Source organism: Arachis ipaensis, chromosome B5, assembly GCF_059453495.1.
Source record: "Arachis ipaensis isolate K30076 ecotype BB chromosome B5, ASM5945349v1, whole genome shotgun sequence".
In the NCBI taxonomy this organism is placed as follows: domain Eukaryota; kingdom Viridiplantae; phylum Streptophyta; class Magnoliopsida; order Fabales; family Fabaceae; genus Arachis; species Arachis ipaensis.
This window is the reverse complement of record NC_142440.1, coordinates 135712131-135727956: the sequence shown is the minus strand read 5'-3', so window position 1 is coordinate 135727956 and position 15826 is coordinate 135712131. Positions and strand designations below refer to the sequence as shown.

Genomic DNA, 15826 nt, shown 5'->3' with positions numbered 1-15826 from the left:
TTCAGAACCTGGCATTATTAACCCCTTTAACGCTGATGTTAATGGCCACGTTAGTGCCACTAACGCCAGCGACGATGCCAGCGACCTTATCCTCTTCAAAGAAGCATAACTTGAGTTATATAGGTCCAATTGAGGTGCTTCTAGTTGCGTTAGAGTTGACATTCAGAGCTTTCCAACGGTGTATAATAGTCTATAGTGGGCATAAAATTAGAACAAACAATAGGCATCTTTAAAGCCCAAAAATACCAACTGGGTAGCAAGTCCTAACGTTAGTGCCACTAACGGCAGCACTAACACTAGCACCTGGACCTCAATTTGATTCACTTAAGTCTACTTCAAAGCTCAAGCAAGCAAGTCCACAATTGTCAACCAATCAAAGCCACAAGAAGCATCTAGGATTAGCTAATTTTTATTTGATTGTAATTTATTTTCCATTTCATTTCATTTTGTAATTTAGGAGAGCCTATATAAAGGCCTTAGTTTCTACATTCAATTCATTCTGGACGAGGCTGGAGAACACCATTGGGGGGGAGTATTCGGACCCTCTCTTCTCACCCACACTTCTTCCCTCTTCCACTTTCTTACTTGTAAATATTTTAGTTGTGAATCACTAGCTCTTTCCATTGGAAAAGAGAGCTCTATTGTTATTTGATGGATTAAATTATTTTTATTCTTCTTCTTCTCTTCATCTCTCTTTGATTTACTAGAAAGATTTCGTTCTTCATTCAATCATTCAATTGTCTTGGGAAAGAAAATGAATGTACTTGGATTTTGTGATTACCTTGGAAAAGGAATCATAGAACCATGCCTGAAATCTTTCTCACATTGGATTAGGTTTGGGGTTGGTCAGACATAGTGACATATAATTCTCCCAATACTTTGATCTATGAAGGTGTGTGGTATAATCAGTGACCAAACTTCATCTCTTCCCATGAGCAATTAGACTAAGGAATTAGGCAATTGTTCAAGTTTAGAGAGATTGAACTGCCAAGAAATTGGGATTCAATCACCTAAGATTGTCAAGAGATCAATGAGTTGCATGAATTGAGGAAGAGATGAAAGCAAATGATCCGGAGAATTCAATATCTCTCTATCCCAATGTTCATTTTATTTTTGGTTCTTACATTTACTTTATAGTCATTTACTTTCCTGCACTTTACATTCTCAGCACTTTACTTTCCTGTACTTCACATTTATGTCATTTACTTTCTTGCACTTTGTTGCTTTTCTTTACTTTTATGTCATTTACATTTTCTGTTCCTTATCACCCAATTATGCTTGTCTAACTAGAATAATCAACTAACCATTGATTGCTTAATCCGTTAATCTCTGTGGGATTCGACCTTTTGTGAGTTTTTACTTGACGACAAATTCAATATACTTGCCGAAGGGAATTTGTAGAGATACAGATTTCACACATCACTTGTGTGTTGGGCCTGCCTTACCTGCAACGTCCATTCATCTGTATATTAGGGGTGGCAAGTGGGGAAGCCCGCCTTGCCCCGTCAGAAGCCCGCCCTTTGGCGGGCTGGCACGCTCCGTCCCGCCTAGTGAGGCAGTCCTAGAATCTCACCCCACTCTGCCTAACTGCAAGCTGGTAGGTTGGCGGGCTAAGCCCACCAAATATCCTCTTTTTTTTTTTTACTATTAACTACTAAATAATATATATAATTTCACAACCATATTAATAAATTTATAATTTCTAAAGCATAAAAAAAATATATTTTTTATATTCGCAAATATTAAAGTCTTTGTAATTATAAATATCTAATAAACATAATTATAAACCAAGTTTTGATCCAAAACATAATTATAAATATTGTCTCCAAAGAAAAATAAACATAATCCAAAATATAATTATAAATATTGTCTCCAAAGCAATATAAACATAATTCAAAACACTCAATTTTCATCTTCATACTCTTGTAAGTTAGATTGGGAGAATTTGGATTTTGGATAAAAAATTATAAAAATACCCCTTTACAAAAAAAAAAAAACTAAGCCCGACGGAGAAGCCTGCCCCGCCCCACCAAAGCTCGCGGTGCGGGTTAGGCGAGCTTTTACTTTTTGGCGGTCCCAATTTTCTATCCCGTCCCGCCTATTTTAATGGGTTACGCGGGTCAGGCCGGCAGATTTAGACCCTTTTGCCGCCTCTACTGTATATACACCAAAAAGATTTATTTTTAACAAAAATCACATTTTTTCCATATAGAAAAAATAGCACCTTTTTTGTCGAAAAAGGATAGTGAATTAGTGACCAATAAAAATACATGTCATCTCTGACGCACATAGACAATTATTGCAACTCTCACTTCATTAATAACAAGTCTTCCACTGACTTCGCTTACAAAGTCTTCTTCAATTCCTGGCAACACAGACTACTCTTTGCTTGCTTTAATGCTGTAAAAGTAATTGGTGGCTTGGACTGGAACTTCATCAGTACACAGGTTTTACTGTTTTCTTTTCTCTTTTTTTTATTAACTTTTTCCTCACTGTTTATTATTTACTGTAAGTGTATTTTCTTTTTTTCTTTTTTGTTTTTAACTCATCACACACTCCGCTTGATCCTGAATTCTTCCTAAACCAGGTGCAAATATTCCTAGCAAATGCTTTCATATAGTTCGTTAATTATATAGTATGGCACATATGTGTTAGTTCTAAACACAAAACAATAACTTGTGCATGAACGGCGTATAGCAAGTTGGGTCGAACATTTATTTGGATCATTGTGCAGTTAATCTAAGGTTCAGAGTGTGTCTAATTGTTTTCTTTCAGGCTTCAGAGGATTTAGGAGAGTAGATCCTGTCACTTCTCTATCTTTGAATACATAATTAAATTCCATTGTCTAATTCTTTTGTTTATGTTGGTGGATACTAAAGTGAACCAACGCAACTAAAATTTAAGTGTAAAATGAGAGTGGAATTGAACACAATATTTTATCGTCAGGCAGTATTAAAAATAATATAATTAAATAAAAATATTATAAACTTTTAAATATAAAGAGAATTCTTTATTTGTGTATGTGAGGAGAGATGACAATCGATCTGTATAGGTTGAGAATTTTTATCTATTCTATCTCTGTTTAGTAAAATGTCCTTTATTTTCGTTTTAGAAAAAACTACCAAAAAGTACCCATAAAGTTTACAAACGCTGACAAAAAGTATCCAAATCTTAATTTTTTGTTAATTTTTTAATAAAATTCCTAAACTACCCTACACTCAACCTCAAGTCACTTTTTCAACCTTTCATAACTCAATTTACAGCAACTCTTGCCATGGAGTCCAAAATTACTCCTACAACAAACTAGACCAAAATCAATGGTAGTGGTGGTGGTGGTAGAGGATCGGACCTCAACTGATTCACTCATAAGTTTATAATCTATACCCAAACCAAATTAATCAAACACCAACAAATACTCAAAACATAAAAATTTTCAAATCCATTCATCCAATTTCAATTCACTTTAGCAAAACTAGAAATAGAAAAAGCCATCAACCATAAAAAATCAACAAATCCATTCATCCAATTTGAAATTTATTTCAGCACAAATCAGAAGTAGAAGTAGCCATCAACTGAATCTTCTGTAAATCAATCTCAGCCTTCATAAAAAATAGAAGCAGATTTAAAAAAAATAGAACAATATCATTTTAGTAGTAACTAAATCAATTTCTGAAAAGAAGAAAAATAAAATAAAAATATTTTAAAAAAAGAAATACCTTTTTCTTCGCCGGCCGACTGTAACATCGTCAATGACAGAACCTCCATCCACAGTGCCGCCTCCCTTTCTTCTCTGATTTCTCTTTACCGAACCCGCTTTCTGCATGCAAGAGTACCACGACCCCTCTCTCTTCTCAGGTGTGCGACGACGGTGTTCTCCTCGACTGGGTCAGACTCGTCACGACGATGTTCTCCTCGGCTGCAACAGGCGCGCCACGGCAGCATTCTCCTCAGGTTGGGTCACAGGTGTGCGATGAAGGTGTTGTAGTCACCTTAATATTGAGAGGGAGAAGCAGTGAGAGGGGAAGAGATTGGCGGTAATGGAGTAGGTGAGTGGCAGACGACAATGAGGAAGTAGGAGGAGAGTTTCTGTGACTATGTGAGAATTTTTGAGGGATAAGTGAGGAGAGAGGAAGAAGAGAAGAGAGGGAGTGACGGTAGAATGGGAGTAGGGTGGGGTAGTTTAGGAATTTTATTAAAAAATAAAAAAAATTTGGATTTGGATACTTTTGTCATACGAAACCCATCTTTCATGGGTACAGCATTAATTTCCTTAGTTTATGGATACTTTTGTCAGCGTTCATAAACTTCATAAGTAATTTTGGTAATATTTCCTTTGTTTTATTTTTATCATGTGTTCTTATTTATTTTTTTTCTGCAGAGAGAAAGCCAATATCTGCTGATATCTATAAATATTATTAAGTTTTATTTTTTTTTAAATAAAACACAACCATGATAAAAATTTTACATAATTTAATTAAATATATCCAATTAAATATAATTTAAATACAAATTTAATATAATAATATACACATAAAATTTTTAATATATAAATTAAAATAAAATAAACTAAAATTATTTACCTAACTTTTATATATATATATATATATATATATATATATAAATATTTAAGTAATTTTTTTGGCAAAAATTTTGTAAATTCCTGTAAAACGAGTACCTTAATCTCCACTCCGTTAAGGTTTTTTTTTTTGTCGTGGGTGTGGATTTTTTTTCTATCCCTATGTGTGCATCCTGTGGGGGCAATAATGAAGCCCAAGAGAAAAGAAAGAGAGAGCAGCTTGAGATAGTAACTAAAGAGAGCGTTTGCCGTGAGTGGCAGTGGCTCGTGTATCCTGAGTGTATTTTTAATATAATTGAAGCAAGAAAATTTAAGTTTTATTTGATAACAATTTATTAAACTAAATCATTTACATTTTAATTTTATGGAATTATAATATTTAAAGATTGCATATGCAAAAGTAACTTTCACGTTATTATAAAAACCGCTATAAGAAATTAGCGGATTAAGTTTACACGTAAACTGCTAGAGAGGTATAGCAGTTTCGTTTAAACACAACAAAGAAGAAATTGCGACTAATAGAATTAGAATTTTGTATAAATATCCGCATATTCGATTCGCATATCTGTAAAAATAAAAAAAATAAATAAGTAATTTTTTTTATATTTTATTTCAACTAATAATTATCATATATGTTGTATTATTTTAATTTATTATTTAAAATGTATGTTTAATATTATTCTAAGATTAAACATATTTAAAAGAATAGAAAAAATAAATTTTATTGATATTTTTTTAATAAAAATAAATTTTTAAAAATATTTTTGTGTTTTACAAATATATCCGATATCTGATGTACAAATGTGAGGATTGAATCGCATCCAAGCTTAATAACTGCGGATATTAAATTCGATCCGATCCTCATTCACTCCTAATTAGTTTTAGATAATTCTTTTTCCTATGTTTTATATGTTTTTTTTTTAGGATTTGAATGATTTTTTATGTTATGTTTTGGAGTTTTTTTTTTTTTGAAATTTAGAAGTTTCTTTTAAAAGAAGAATTAGAATTTGCATAGTAAATAATAAAAAGTGAATTAGAATAAGAAGAGATAATTAATAATTATTAATTTTATATTTTTTAAAAAATAAAATTTAAATAATTATTAATTAATAATAATTAATTAGTATAAAATATAATTCAAAAATACTTATTAGTTTATTGTTGATTAGATCTATTAATTTCCTCAGCAGAATTGTTATATATTTGGTTGGAAACAACAAAACCATATTTGGTTGCATGAATAGCGATAAGCATGTAAGATATTGTGTCATAGACTCATAAAAAGATACGAGTGAAAAAATTTACGAAAAGAAATACAGGAAAAAAATTGTTTGGACCAATGCTTACTTACTCCTTTTATATAAGGTGCTTGCTTATGCAGAGAGTAGGGAAAAAAATAAATCAAATCAGTTCATTGATAAGTTTAAATTCGAGTTATTTAAAGCTCAATAAGTTAAATTCGTAAGATTATGAGTCGAGTTTGAATATGAAATTGAACTCATAAATTAAATCAATTAAACTTAGATAAGCTCAACTTATTAGTTCATGAGTAGCTTGATTTTATATATATAAATAAAATTATTAATACATATATTTTATATGTATTTAATCTATACTTTTAATATATATATATATATATATATATATATATATATATATATTAAGATGAATTTTATTTAAGCCTCCCTAAAATAATATGTAAATTATTTTTTGTGATATGTTACATCTTAATTGAATATTTGTTTTTAATTTGAATTATTATCTTAACCATAATTAGATTATATTGTAATTAAATTTTTTAAAAAGAATAAATATATAATTTATTAAAAGATTAGAAACTGATTTTTTTTTTTAATTTTCCAAATCACGTTAACGGTGGCCTTAATTCTAAATTCTTCTTTTTCATTCTCTCTCAATGTCACTCAACAACTTTTCCCCACCAATCAGCCTCTCCTAAAGTCTCACAAAGCTGAACTCCAGAGTCCAGACGTCACGATTGTCCGCCGACTCCTCTGATTCGTCTCACCAGCTCCGGTGTGTCTCCAACATTGCATCGTCCGGCTCCCCTGCTCTGTGTCGTCGCGTCTCCTTGTTCCGGTGCGTCTCTCGTCGTCGCGTCCTCGACCGTCACTGCTATATCATCTCTGGCCAGAGTCTACTTCGCCGTGTTTACACATGTTGGTTTTCTTTCTTCTCTGTGTTTTTGAAACTTCCTATCAATCTTTTTTAATTATTCAGTTGGCTTATAATTTGATTACAACCAACGAGACGGTGCTGCTTGAGAGGCGCAACGAGGATGAAAGAATAAGGGAAGAGCGAAAGGCTGAAAGCCATTACTGAGGGTTAGAATACATCTTTTGAAAATGATTTGAGGAAAAGGCCATGTTTCGAATTTTAATACTTTAAAAAATTGTATAATTACCCATTTTAAAAACTAATTTAATTATAAAATAGTTTAATCGTGGTTAACTTAATAACTAATTAAAAAGTGATATGATAGAATTCATCATATATTAATGATCTTAATTATTTAAAATTAAGTATATTTACTTTTAAACTTAAAAATAGACTCGATTATTAATAGATCGAATTGTGAGACAAACTCAATTTTTGGCTAAACTCGTCTAAGTTCTAACCCTAGCTAGACATACAGAAGGACGAAAAAAAGAAAACACATGTGGGTCTCTTTTTTCCTCTTATTATAACCCAAAAACAAAAAAAAAATACAAAGCACGTCTCTGTATATGCCATGTACTCTTGTAATATATGTATGTGAGTGTGAATCTTTATATAATTTCGAGTATGTCCTAGTTTTTCCGTTTTCCAACATAATACTTTTATATTTAGACACATTTGGTTTGGATTTCTCTTTTATTTACGTTTTCAGTGTTTTTGTGTGTGTGCAATTTCTTTAATATTTTATGAGAAATGCTATTTGCTGGTTTTCTTATTAAGTTGTTACCTTCTCTTTGGTTATCAGCTACTTAGACTCACATGACTTGTATTATGGAACATAGACACACTTAAAAACATATCGAATGTGTTGTTTTCTCTATGAAATAATACAGAGTAAACATGGCTAACTTGGAAATAGAAGAGGAGCCAATGCTATCATCAAATGCACAATCATCCCATGAACTCAAGTATTCTAGTTTCCGGAGGATCCTATCAAGGAGACGAAGCGCATCCATGTACATTCCCATGGTGTCTATGGAGCCATATTACAACAGAGAACCAAGTCTTGGAGAGCATAGTCGTCGTCAACTTAACAGCGTTAGAACCTTCCCGCCCAAGATTGATGAACTATATGCCACCCTTGGAACCCAAAATATTTTCAAACAGAGTGGAGTTACTGTGACTGAAAACAGTGAAAACAACTGGGACGACAACTATGATTGGGAACACACACCACCCGCAGTGAGCGTTGGGCAACAGGGATTGATTTGTAATAATTATTTTTGTATTAGGGTCGGTACTCATGATAATGCTCACCAAGGAATTCCAAGAACTCCCAGTAGATTTGATCAAGAGGTATATACTTGTTTCTTCTTTAGGTAGATTATTTGTGATCTTTTTCTTTTTTTTTTTAACATTTATTAAATAGAGTTTAATTTTATGTAAAATCTTACCTTTAGTAATTTTCAGCTATCAACTTCTTACAAAAATAATTACAGATAAGTTTTTGTCTTTATTTTAGTATACTCAATTATTAAAGTTTTACACTGGCATTCAATTACATCCTTTTATGATTTTTATAACTATTTTTATTTATATGATATTATGTAATTAGATGTATGGATAAAATCGAGTTAAACCTCACTTTGGTCCTTGAGATTGGCAAGATCAGTGCAACTTGCCAATCTTAAGGATAGAAGAGGGCTTAACTCGGGTAAAATGACTTGACAGAAAACCAAAATTAAATTCTTATTCATATAACCAATTATGATTTTCGCCTCCCGCTATTTTGAAATTCACAGTACCACGATGACATTCATGGTGATGAAGAGGGTTTTGTCAAAAAAGTGTTATCATTCATCTCTTCATGTATTCCTAAAGTTATAAGCCCACACTCAAAACGCGTCAAGCAATGGAACAAGATTATAGCTATCTTTTGCTTGGTGGCAATATTTCTCAATCCATTATTTTTCTTCATACCGTATGTACAAAAGGTATAATTATTTTCCTGTAACTTAATTAGTTGCATAATCTTGCAAGTTGCAGTTACTAATCTTTCCCTAATACTCTTGATTTTCTCTATATATTTTCTGTTCATCCTGTAGGATTTCAATTGCATTGTTATCAACTGGACAAGGACAATACCACTTGTTGTACTTAGAAGCTTGAATGATTTAGTGTATTTCTTGAATATACTTCTTCAGGTAATCTCTTAGCAAAACCTTTTTATTAAAAACAAACATTTTGGTATCAAAAGAACAGAGTCTACAAACTCTCTTACATCTATCATATTGTTCATTAGATTAGTACATCATGGAACATTCTTAGGGATGATAAATAGGAAAATCCTATAATGTCTATTATTATCATGATTATAGTAGCTATGAAATTTTGGTTGCACTTAAAAAATATAATTCAAATTAAGGTAATGTTTTTTTTTATTTGATAACATTTTGAGAAAAAGAGACTGAAGTAGTAGACACTTCCATTTGTGTTTGAAGTCTTTTTTTTCTTAATTTATTGCACGATAACATAGAAGTTATGAATGCTACGATTGCTGTCATTATAATGAATGTCATGTATAATAAGGATTTATTGTGCAATTCTAACTCTATCAAGTTTCATCTTTACAGTTTAGGTTGGCTTATGTTTCTGCTAGTACTGGATCAAGGGTGATTGATATAGTTGACCATCCAAAAGAGATTGCTATGCATTATTTGCATAGCTATTTTCTTCTTGATTTATTTGTAGTGATTCCTTTGCCTCAGGTAAAATTTTCCTTTCTTTTGACATTTTACTTGCAACTGGTTTGAAAAGGTATAGAAGTTACTTTTTTTTTTACTTGTGACTTCTCAAAAAGTTATTATTATTTGATATAATTTTTAAAATTAACTTGTGATTTTCTAAAAATTTATTTGAAGTATTTATGAAAAAAAAGTGATTTTTTCTCTTTTAAAAATTATCTATCATTGTAAGTTTAAAATAAGTACTTCTACGACTAAGACTAAACACAAAATAATTTATTTATAAACACTTTTTATAACTTTTTATATTTTAATTTTTTTAAATTTTAATTAAGTTGTTTATCCAAACCACCATTAGTATTTTGCATATCCGCAGAAATATAGTACCGCTTCTTTTATGTGAATCGTGAGGTTTAAAAACCTGAACATGAATATAGGACTACTACTTTGAAAAGGATAGAATTTATGATGGGTTTATTGTGTTGTAATTCTAATGAAATATGTGCAGATAATAATATTGTTTGTGCTACCAAAGTACTTGGGTTCATCAGGAGCAAATCATTCAAAGAATCTTATATCTGCAGTGATCCTTGTGCAATACATTCCCAGATTATTCAGGTTCTTGCCATTGCTAATTGGCCAATCTCCAGCAGGAATCATATTTGAGTCAGCCTGGGCAAGTTGCACTCTCAATCTTCTCATTTTTATGCTCTCTGGCCATATTGTTGGCTCTTGTTGGTATCTCTTTGGACTTCAGGTGACTCAAAACAACCATAAAAATTAAATTCTTTATTTGGAGGAAGCTTAGTTTGATAATTGCTTAAAAGATAGAAACAATTTAATTGTTATCTCTATTGTGAAAAAAGAAAAGGACTCCAAAGCCTTCAATCATAAAGGTTTCATTAAAGGAAAACTAATACCTTTTGTTGCAGAGAGTTAATCAATGTTTGCTAGACGCTTGCCATAATGCTAAGATCATTGGTTGCATGAAATATGTGGATTGTGGAAAAGGACATTCCTCTCACCAGACACAAGATTTGTGGACAAACAACGTAAATGCCACATCTTGTTTGAATTCGTTGTCTGGGGCTTTTGATTATGGGATCTATGCCGATGTTGTTCGACTTACTACAGGAAGCAACTTGATCAAAAAATATTTGTATGCACTTTTTTGGGGCTTCCAGGTATAGTTCTTCTTCTATTGCTAATATTAATTGTAGGACTTCAATTTTAATATCATTGTTCTTTCTTCCTGAATACAGCAAATCAGTACTCTTGCTGGTAATCTAACCCCAAGTGATTTTGAGTTGGAAGTCCTTTTCACAATGATAATCATAGGATTGGGGCTCTTGCTTTTTGCGCTTCTCATTGGAAACATACAAAACTTTCTCCAAAGTCTCGGACAAAGGTAAAATTCTGCTCTTTCATTCCATGTCTTCCTTACTTGTTTCATCACAATGTTTCTCTTATTCCTCAACAAGTCAAATATTCAGAGTTCCCCATATACTCTGCTTTCACGTTATTGCTAAATAAAATAATGTGTTTGATGTGTTTTCATCCATTTTATTTACAGAACACTAGAAATGCAACTTAGAAGCCGTGAAGTTGAGCAATGGATGAACCAGTTTCACTTATCAGAAGATCTAAGAAAGTAAGAAGCCACGCAATGAAATTATTTCAACAAAGCACTTCCACATTGCCAAAATTATATTTGTCAATTGGGTAATTTGGTTCATTTTTTTTCCTTTTCCTTTTCTTCTTTTATGCGCAATAAAGATAAGCAATGTGTTATTTCAATGACACAGTCTCAAACTTAACTCAATTACCAATGTCGTCTATAAGGAGTAATGCGAGAAAATCAAATTTTTTTTAGTCAATGTCAATTTTTATAAAATTATTTTATTATTTTTAAATTTTAGATCATAAATCATAAACTCTTAATTCTAGATTCTAAATTATAAATCCTAAAAAATAATTGACTAAAGTTAGCCAAGTGAAATTTGATTCCCTGTATTTTGTCGTCTATAATATTAAATGCTATGAATACATAGTATGCCTTGTATTTTTCATTTTTATTTGGATTGCCTCATGAAAATGTTGACCATATTATATATAGACGAGTGAGAGAAAATATTTCTATAATGCAGGAGGATCAGACATGCCGAAAGGTATAATTGGGTGGCAACAATAGGGATGAATGCACAAATGCTTATGGAAAATATGCCAGAAGATCTACAGAGAGACATAAGACGTCATCTCTTCGAATTTATTAAGAAAGTAAGCACTATCTATAGCATATGATTTGTTATATACATATATTAACACTAATTAACCATCTTTACACTTAAAGTGAATCATAATTTTGGGATTTAAATGTTGGATAAACTTCATAATCTCACCCGGCCCTATGTTGAAAATGATCTATTTGTAGTATATTGTTCAAGTCCTTACTCCTTAGGAGCAGTTTGAAAAGTTTCTTTCGCCATAACATAACACTAGCATCATGTAGGTGCACTACAAGAAAAGAGAGTTATTTTAACATGATTTTTTTAACAGTTATAGTTAAACGTAAAAATTAATATATATTTTTGACAAATATCACAAATGTCAAATTTTTTATGTTTTTTTTTATGAATAATTCGATTATAGAAAATTACTCCTCAATTTTGACATTTTTTTGTTTTCAACTTACTCTATTATTCCTTTTCTTCGTTGAGCTCCGTCAATTTTAGCATCACACTGCTCTCAGTTTAGGATCATACTACTCATTTTTCATCTTCAAAATTTCAGTTTATTCTTCAGTTTCAAGATCTCATCTCATTCTTTGTTAAAAATTTTTGTTGAGAATTTTTTATAGTCAATAAGTGTCAAAATAAATAATATTTTTGACGGTTAATAAGTATCACAAAAAATATATTCTCAAATTTTTCTAATAAATTATTTTTGACGGCCAATATTTATTAAAATAAGATTTAAATTTTTTTTTACAATTACTTATATGTTAAAAATACTATTTTTTATAAAACTTTTATTAACATATTTTCATAGTTAAAATAGTGTCAAAATTTATTTTTTTGACGAATTTTATTTTTTTTGACACATAATAATCCTAAAAAATAGTCTATATTATTGTAGTTATATTATTGTAGTGGTGGTGAATAGATAAGAAACAATTTGAGAGAATATTAGGAACTAATATAAAAGAAAGAGTGAAAGGTGAGTAGAAGAAATAACTATAGATTAGACAAGAAGATTAGTAAGGTTGGACATATATATAATATCTTCCATCTTATTATAAAGTTAGTTATATAATTGCTACTTTTTATGTTGTAAAAAAATTAATTTGGTACTGAAATGGTAAAATATTAAAATTATAAAGAACATAAGTGTTTAGCTTATTATAGAATTGACTTTGATCTCAACTTTTATATATTATAAAAAGATAGAAAATAAATATAAATAGGTAGAAGATAGATTGATTTAACAATGTTTTATAACGTTAATTATAAATTTTTAAACCATAAGAATTTAACTAAAAATGAAGTGAGATTATATAAATATTTAATAAGGGTAATTAACTGTAAAAATCATTTTGAAGATAGGCCTATTTCATATTCATTGTAAAATGAAACAAAACCAATGGTAATTCAACATTAAACACTAGTCCATGTATATAAAAAAAAAAAGCCTTTAATTAAAGTTTTGTGAGGAAAAGCAAAAAGCTTGAGGATCTATATTTTATGCAGATTCGAATTTTCAGCTTAATGGATGAGCCTATTTTAGACGCCATTTGTGAGAGGCTTAGGCAAAAAGTATACTTCAAAGGAAGTACTATTTTGCATCCTGGTGATTTGGTAGAGAAAATGTTCTTTGTTTTGCGTGGGGAATTAAAGAGCATTGGCGAAGATGGAACTAGAGTTTTTTTAACCGAAAGGGATGCTTGTGGTGAAGAACTTCTAATATGGTGTCTTGAAAATTCTTCAGTTAGCACAGGTATAGTCACAGAAATATTCAATATTATGAAAACAACTTCAACTTTTTATTTAAGTATTTGAAATTTTAACTATACTACGTGTATATCAAAATCAACTACTAATATAAACTATATATAAAATACAAAATATATATTAAAATGAGTTAAACTATATATATATCTGTACACAAATATATAGTGAAGAGTGCTAGGGACCAGTAAGTTTTATGATTTGTAATCATCAATTAGCCATCATTAGTATTTTTAATCGTGTGAGATTACATCCAACGATATGATGGGATTACTCACTTTTCTTTTGATAGTTAAGTGCTGGCCAGATTTTAATAAAAGTGCTGATCCTCTCTACTTTCTCATACATAGTAGCTGATTTTGATATGTAAATAGTATTTTTGTTTAAATTTAGAAACGTGTGATTTATTTTATTTGTTTTATTATGATTTCTTTTTTTTTTGGAGTTAAGAAGGATCAAATTCTAGACATTTAGGTAAAAAAAATTCTGATATTATATTATGAATTTTTTTTAGATAAAAACTTAAAAATTAATAATAAGAGATGTATAAATGATTATATTTCTAATATTTTTTTTTATAATTTAATTTTTGTTGCAGATGGTAAAAAGGCATGGCTTCCTGGACCAAGATTACTTAGCAGAAGGACAGTAACGTGTTTAACGAATGTGGAGGTATATTCAATTGGAGCTGCTGACCTAGAAGCAATTACAATCCGTTTCACAAGATTCTTGCGAAATCCACCTGTTCAAAGAGCATTGAGGTCATTAAATTATCTTTTTATATTTTAATTTTTTACAGTTGGTTCGATGTCAGCCTCATCATTTTTTTTCTTTTTCATGGAGATTTCATATATAGATACTATCCACACCCTACAACTAGAACACTACTATTAGCTTAGTATGATCCTCATGAATAAATGAAAAATACTTAACCATAAGGATATTATAATTAATCTCATAGCCTCGTTACTGATATTTCTTTCGTCTTCGTTATTTTAACTTCTCTTTTTTAAACAGGGATAAACAGTTAAAATCGTCCTCATTTTTTTTAAATACATAATTATTCAAAAATTTTAAGTCAAATAGATAAGTAATTTGTCAAATTATTTATCACTTATAAAAATATTATTTTTATTGTATTTTACAATATTTTTATCATTATTAAAAGTGACGGATATTTTTTGTTAGCGTGTTAAAAAATCGGAGATAATTTTGATGGTTTATGTTTATGAATAGTGTAGATGAGTCCACCTTAGAGAGTTAAATAAATTCGTCGTCTCTAAAAAGTATTATTCTGTTACGTTCATGTGATTTCCGTTAGTATATTATTTTAAAATGCAGTATTACTGATGTAGTTTCTGATAATTTGTGATATTTAGATTTGAATCACCTTATTTGAGATCCGTTGCAGCAACACGGATTCAAGTTGCATGGAGAAAATACAGGGAAAGACAACTAAAACGTGCTCTCTCACAAGCAAATTATTATTAGAGATTAGGGTATAAATATTACAAAGAGGGTTGAACTCATCATGATCACATCCAATTTCCAAGTTAAGTAGTGGAAACTAGCTAGGAAGAATATTCAATTTTTGTTGCTTTGCTCAATTCTATCTTTCTAATTGTTCAATATTATAATATTGAATCCAAGATAAATTTTATTTCAATCCCGTTATGTTACCAATAACATTTCAACTAACTTTGACCAACTCTTATTTATAATGATATTTAATAGAAGTATTTTTGTAGATGTGTCTAATAAAAATATTTTTTTATGACTGTGTTTAATAGAAGTGTCTTTATAAATATATTTTTTAAATGTGTCTCTTTATATATATATTTAAAATATAATAATTAATCATTATTAGTAAAAAATTGACAAATAATATACTATATCCTATACTTTTTCATTTTATTTCAAGCCGAAATGTGGGTATCATATCACGAGGATTGAGGTTACTCTGGCAAATGTATAAAACTACATGTCACTTGGCTTTTCCAAAAGTATAAAGAATTCAATATTGCGATCATGGAAAGGAGAGTGTCGTGTATTAATATAAATAGCAATGATGTTGAACTAATGAATTAATCAATATTAACCCAATTCTTAGTATTTGTATACAAAAATATTATTACAGATATGGATCGGAAGTTATCAAATAGAGAGGCAGTTCTAAAAACTAGCACGGGTAGCATCCCAACAAGTAAGATGGGCTACTTTGATCAAATTATTTTTCTTAAAAATACTATTTGTACATTAAAATTAGTCACTAAAATCAGTCATTAATGTAGTTATGTATAAATATATATGTGGTTTAATTTATTTTT

At 30.0% G+C, this 15826-nt stretch overlaps 1 protein-coding gene across 1 annotated transcript; it reads left to right on the top strand.

Moving 5' to 3' along the window:
• The first annotated feature begins 2305 nt into the window (after positions 1 to 2305).
• Positions 2306 to 15244, top strand: LOC107644052 (putative cyclic nucleotide-gated ion channel 20, chloroplastic). Its single transcript, XM_088489188.1, has 13 exons — positions 2306 to 2447; positions 7645 to 8107; positions 8554 to 8745; positions 8857 to 8955; positions 9385 to 9519; positions 10004 to 10252; positions 10428 to 10679; positions 10758 to 10903; positions 11069 to 11146; positions 11643 to 11772; positions 13242 to 13488; positions 14098 to 14260; positions 14879 to 15244. Exons 2-13 carry the CDS (start codon positions 7652 to 7654, stop codon positions 14988 to 14990), a joined length of 2259 nt encoding a protein of 752 aa, XP_088345314.1. The 5' UTR covers positions 2306 to 2447; positions 7645 to 7651; the 3' UTR covers positions 14991 to 15244.
• The last annotated feature ends 582 nt before the right edge of the window (positions 15245 to 15826 follow it).